Source organism: Lepidothrix coronata, unplaced genomic scaffold, assembly GCF_001604755.1.
Source record: "Lepidothrix coronata isolate B3197 unplaced genomic scaffold, Lepidothrix_coronata-1.0 Scaffold108, whole genome shotgun sequence".
NCBI lineage: Eukaryota > Metazoa > Chordata > Aves > Passeriformes > Pipridae > Lepidothrix > Lepidothrix coronata.
This window is the reverse complement of record NW_016690288.1, coordinates 227,724-233,723: the sequence shown is the minus strand read 5'-3', so window position 1 is coordinate 233,723 and position 6,000 is coordinate 227,724. Positions and strand designations below refer to the sequence as shown.

At 49.9% G+C, this 6,000-nt stretch overlaps 1 protein-coding gene across 1 annotated transcript in view; it reads right to left on the bottom strand.

The window, feature by feature from the left end:
• The window catches only part of LOC108501794 (myeloperoxidase-like), a 12,351-nt gene extending 7,473 nt beyond the window's left edge, over positions 1-4,878 (bottom strand). Inside the window, exons 1-6 of the mRNA XM_017824030.1 lie at positions 4,860-4,878; positions 3,808-3,901; positions 2,792-2,967; positions 2,057-2,180; positions 1,502-1,631; positions 380-580 (exon numbers count right to left, since the gene is read on the bottom strand). Of these exons, the coding sequence (XP_017679519.1) occupies positions 380-580; positions 1,502-1,631; positions 2,057-2,180; positions 2,792-2,967; positions 3,808-3,901; positions 4,860-4,878 (744 nt within the window). The remainder of the gene's footprint in view (positions 1-379; positions 581-1,501; positions 1,632-2,056; positions 2,181-2,791; positions 2,968-3,807; positions 3,902-4,859) is intronic.
• Between the last annotated feature and the right edge of the window lie 1,122 nt (positions 4,879-6,000).

The window sequence follows — 6,000 nt, the reverse complement described above, 5'->3', positions numbered from 1 at the left end:
AGTGTCCTCACTGTCCCTGCCAATCTGAGCTGGGTCAGGGGCTCCAGGAGCTGTGGGGTGTTACAGGGCAGTGTCCTCACTGTCCCTGCCAATCTGAGCTGGGTCAGGGGCTCCAGGAGCTGTGGGGTGTTACGATTTTCCGGGGCTGTTTGTGAGTGTCAGTACTCCAGGGCTTCTCCAGGAGGGACATGAGGCCACCCCACCTCCTTGAGGTTGAACCCATCCCTTCCCCCTCCACACAACCCCTTCACACACAGCCCCACAAGGTGGTTCTGACCCAATAATTGCTGATCTGGTGTCTAACAGTGGTGCCTCAGGAAGTCCTGTGCCTTTATTTCTGTTGCCTTAGGAGAGCGTGGGGTGGAGGGAGGGTCAGTACCTTAATGGGGAAGCAGGGGGGCTTGAAGGCACAGTCAGTGTGGCACAGGAGCTCCAGGCTGGCTCCTTCCCCGCTGGCAGGGGCCAGGTCTATGTCGTGGTTGGCCCACTGGCCCCAGTGCATGAAGACCAGAGAGAGCTCCTGGTCTGCAGTGACGTTCTCGTTGGCCGTGTGAGCGATTTCGTTGGACACTTTCCGAACCTGCAGGAGGGAAAATGTGTGTGACTGTCTCTGCCACGGTGAATTCGCCCCTCAAACACCCACTGTGAGACCATAGAATCGCTGAATCAGAGTCACTTGGGTTGGAAAAGACCTCCAAGATCATCAGGTCTGACCTTGGACTGAGTATCCCCATGCCCACTAAACCCTGTCAAAGTGCCATGTCTGCCTGGTTTTTGAGCACTTCCAGGGATGGCTACTCCACCACCTCCCTGGGGATCCTGTTCCAATGCTTAACCACTCTTTCAGTGAGAATTTTTTCCTGATATCCAACCTAAACCTCCCCTGGTGCAACTTGAGGTCTTTTCCCCTTGTCCTGTCACTTGTTACCTGGGAGAAGAGGCCAACTCCCACCTCTCCACAACCTCCTTTCTGGTAGCTGTAGATCATCATGAGATGATCTTAGATAAGCTCATAAGAGTTAATTATGGCATTGAACAGATCCCTGCCATTCCCAGCTCTATCCAAACACGTGTTATAAGTAGGAACCCTCTTAACTCCTCAGTCCTTCAGCCAATCCTGGTTTCATGGAAAGCCTGTTATGGCTGAAACTTCCTCGTGCAGACATCCAGGAAGTCAAGGAGATGGCTGAGGAACACCCCAGCCTTGTGGTTTGTACAAGTGTCCTGGTGTACCTGAGCTGCAGGTGCTGCCTGCAGCAATCCCTGGGCCGTGCACTTTGGAAATCACTTGGTGAAGTGTTCCCAACCTTTTTGCCCATGTCTGTCTCCAACAAAAAATATTGCTCCAAGCCGTAACTCAGTTGTAAAAAATCAGCCTCAGAGCAGCTCCTGAGATCAAAAATCAACGATTCCCACTCCAGATATTGCCACTGTTTCCCTTCAGATGGGTGCAGTGAGGGCAGTGTCCATCCTGAGAGCTGGATTAGGGTAAGGGTCTCACCAGGGGCAGTGGGAATCCGTTGTAGTGCCTTCCTTCACTTGCTCCTCTGGGAACAGACACTCCGTCCTCGTACACTGCCGGGAGCCAGCGGGCAAACCCACGGTTGGAGGACCCCAGGTGAGGGTGTCTTCTGCAGCATCACCGGGAAAGCAAACACTGTTATCATTTCAAACACAAAAGGTTTGTACAGACTAACATTTCACAGCCCTTTAATCCATGTCTGATCACTCTGGTCACCCAGGTGAGAGCAGGAAAACGCTAAGAAGAAAATTACACCAATATTAATTACTGCAGGGAAAAATTAACCTTTTTGACATTAAAAAAACCCCAAACCATTCCTCATGCCGTTATATTAATTTCATTTGGTATTTATCTCTACCTTAATTTTACTTGGCATTTAAATCTCTGTAGCATCTCTGTCCCCCACAAAATCAGCTTCACAGCAGGGCCATCAGCAGTGGGCACCCTTCTTGCCCTTTCACAAATGATCTCAAGCCGCCTGCCCTGGGTCAGAGTACAGATTTAAGACCCTCCTTGTCCACACATAGATCCCACCTGTTGTTGCACTCCCCGGTGATGGTCCGATAAATGTCCTGCTTTGGGCATTTAATGGGACGAGTCTGAGAGTAACAACCGGTGACTCTGAAAATCATCTCCTTCTGCTTTCTGCTTAGCAGGTCTGCAAGAGAAACCATGGAAAGTAGCATCTGATCCCACTCTTTTTTTTTGTTGTTTTAGCTTCTTGGTGTTCCAGGTGAACGTTTGAACCAGCTGAGTCAGAGCTGTAGGTATCCAACATCTGGGTTTGAATTGTTAATTCGGAGCCTAAACCCTTCTGTGGATCAGCTTTCACCTCTGGATTAGGGAAACTGGGTGGGCATGGAACAACTTTCCAGGGGAATATGGGGAGCACCATCACCAGCAAGGGTTTATCCTAGGCTGGGAGCAAAATGATGAGTTTGGAGAGTGGTACAAGCCAGGTGTGAGGGCCAGAAGTGAAACATGGATGGTTCTCGGTGGTCAGAGTCTCCTGGCAGTCAGAGGGTTTTGTCCCAGGTTTATCACACTTATTGTGAGCCCATTTTTATCATCAAAGATAGGAGATGATGCCAAAGATGATGAATAAAACAGCCAGGGCTCTGCTCTGCCTCTATTCCCCCGGGGCTGTCGGGGGGAAGGTTTTTATCCCCAGTTATTCGGGTCATGGCAGAGCTGCTCCCTGACACTCCTGCTGTGGCACATTTTCTGCTCTCAGCTGCTTGTAAAACATTTTGGTTTAAACCACGTTACCTGTGACATTGAATCTCTGCTCCCCAGAGAGATGCAGTTTCCTTTTGAGGAGTTTCAAAGTAGTTTCCATGTAATCAGCAGCCCGGACTGCAGACCTGGTTCTTCCCACAGGGTCCTTAAGGTGTTTCAGGAAATCCATTGGGTTGGCAAGCTTTTCCTCCAGTTTTTTCTTCAAGCTGAACATAAAAGAGTCCCATGAAGTGCCTTGTCTGAAATCAGACCTCCTCTGTCCGGCTGGGCTGGGTGTAATTAGTCGTGACAGCACTGCTGGGTCACAGGCAGGCTCTGCCCACATGGGACAAACTGTCTGTGCATCAGCACGTCAGCTCAGACAACCTGGGCAAACAAATCACTGTGATGCCCAACTCTGAGCCTGCATTACTGCCTTGTCACAATAAATTTTGTTATATCAAGTGGAAATCCAGACCAATGAACTGTGACTGCATAAGCCTTTACATTTGGTGTGTCGCAAGATGTGTTCTGTGAGCAGAGGGACAACCTCGCTCCTGTTCCATCTCTTTCTGGTCCCATGGCTTTGTCTTGCTACTTCCATAGGGTGGGTGGGGAGAGGGTCCTTCCCAAACCATCCTGCTGCCTGGAAGCAGCCTTTTGGGACAATACACAGAAGATACCTGAGGTCTGACTTTCTCTGAGGCTCATTTGTGACAAGATGTCCATCTACACAGCTGTGGTCCTTCTGGAGAGGGGCAGAACTCCAGCAGCCAGGAGAGGACTCACGTGCCTGGAATGTCCATTCCACTATGGACTAGTGAGAGGTGCCCATGGTGGTCTAGATGAGGAAGTAATAACTGAGGGGGATGATAAGTGGCCCTGGGACTGAGACAGAACACCAGAATGCAGCCAAACCGGGCAAAAGGATCCCTGCCACTATGCCAAGGAGAGCCCTGGAACAAAGGCTCCTCCATAAGAAATATGCATTGGAAAAGAGAAGAAACACACATATATTTGATCCTATTTCCTTATAATATGGGGGCTCTCGTGCAAAAGGGACTCACCTCCTTCGGGCCTGTAAATATGCTGTGTCCACCAGCTGCCTGGCCTCACTGATGATGCTCAGAAGAGACGAGTCTGACAGCACCTCTGAGACCTCTGCTCAGGAAAAAAAAAGAGAAGAAAAAGCAGAACTTGAGGGTACCGTGTAATGTACCCCAGGAGCAGCAGCTCCCACACCTTTGCTGGGTGTTGTGGTGCTCTGATCTGCCTCACACGCCGTTCCCACGGGGTGTTCAGTGACACCTGCACACCTTTGTCTGTGGTTCTCCTGCTCATCTGCCTCATTGCTGAGGTCCTGATAGTCACAGTCTTTGTTCTGGTGGCTTTTGGAGGCTTTTAGGGAGCTATTTTTCATCCTTTTTTTTTCCTGAAGCTGCTAGAAGCACAGACTCTGCAAGGCTGGAAAAGACCTCTGAGACCATGGAGTCCAACCATTAACCCAGCACTGCCAAGGCAACCACTAGTGCCACATCCACAGGCTTTTTGAGCACTTCCAGGGATGGTGACTCCACCACTGCCCTGGGCAGACTGTTCCAATGCTTTCCATGAAGAAATTGTCCCTTATATCCAACCTGACCCTCCCCTGGCACAATTTGAGGCCGTTTCCTCTCATCCTGTCCCTCATTCCATGGGAGCAGAGCCCAACCCCCCCGGCTCCCCCCTCCTGTCAGGGAGTTGCAGAGAGTGAGAAAGTCCCCCTTGAGCCTCCTTTTCTCCAGGCTGAGCCCCCCCAGCTCCCTCAGCTGCTCCTGTTGCTCCAGACCCCTCCCCAGCTATTCTTCCCCTCTCACAGGAAATAATAAATGCATACAAGAAGCCAAAAATATGATCTCTGAGCCATGACCCCTGTCACTAAAGGGTGATCATAAGCTTGGAAAAGCTGTTGGTTAAATAGGGAATTTCCTTTGGGAAGTTTCTTAGGTATTGACTTCAGTGTCAGTGGGTCAATCTCCAGGATACTGCAGTTGTTTGTTGGAGCTGTATCTCACTGGGAACCCGGGCTGAGTTTCCATTCACACCCTTCCCAGCAGCCAAAGGACAAACACAAACTCACCATTCAGTGAGGAGTCCATGGCCCCGACCAAGCAGAGGGTGATGATGGATCCTAGGAGAGTCATTCTTGGGTTTATGCCTGGAGAGAAATGCAACACAAATCCTCTGGATGGGCAGGGCTTCACTGAAGCATCAGGAGAGGTTTGGTTTGAGTATCTCTTTCAGGATACAGGAATAAAATCCCGTTGCCCTCTCTCCAGCTCCGTCAGCAGGACCTACAGAGGTGTTGGCAGCACACAAGGACATCCCTGTGGTGTGGGACCTTCAGGAAACTGGGCTGAGGAGCTGCCAAAGAGGAGGCAGCCAAGTGCAGTCCAGCTTCAGTGATGGAGAATGTTGGGAAGGCGTGATGGAAGAGGGAAGTGTCCTGCTGGCCTGACTTCGGGAATGTCCACAAGTGGCTGTTGGAAAGGAGGTTGATCCCACACATCCCTCTCTGCCTCCTTTGTCTTGCTACTGAACAAAAGTTGCCACACCTATCACCAGTCCTCCAGCCTCCAACCTCCCCTCTCAGCCTTCCTGCTGCTCCCTGAAATTTGTCTCTATTCCTTTCCCCCATAAACACCAGAAGTCTGTCCTCCTCAGTGTCTCTCACCAGTGCCTTCCCTCAAAGGGGATTTTTAGTCAAAACGTTGCCATTAGATCTCGTTTAAGTAATTTAGTCAACATTTTAACGTTTTGGAACAGGGAAGACAAACAAAATTTGGAAGAACTAATGATTTTCCCTGCAGTGGGGAAGGTTATCTTATTTTTTTTTTTTTTTGGAAATTCTTCAACCATCTTCCTGGGGATTGAAAGCTGCTTATATCTTGCAATTTGATATTGCAGGGTATTGCTGCACGAGGCAGGGGAGCTGTCTTTGCTCACCTCTCCCAATAAATTCAATAAATATCAGGGGAGAAGCAATTATGAAGGACCAGCAGCTCCTAATGCTCTACTCTGCCTCCCATCTCCCTGGGAGATGGAGCCCTGGAATGCACCAATATCCACACCAGAAATATCAGATACAGATATAAAATGAAAAGGCATTGATCTTACCTGCCATCTCTGCAGCACTTGCAGGGCTGGGAAACAAGCCAGACCTTTATACACCTGCACCAGGGCAGAAATGAGCTGGGTCTGACCTGGGCGTGGCCAAAAAG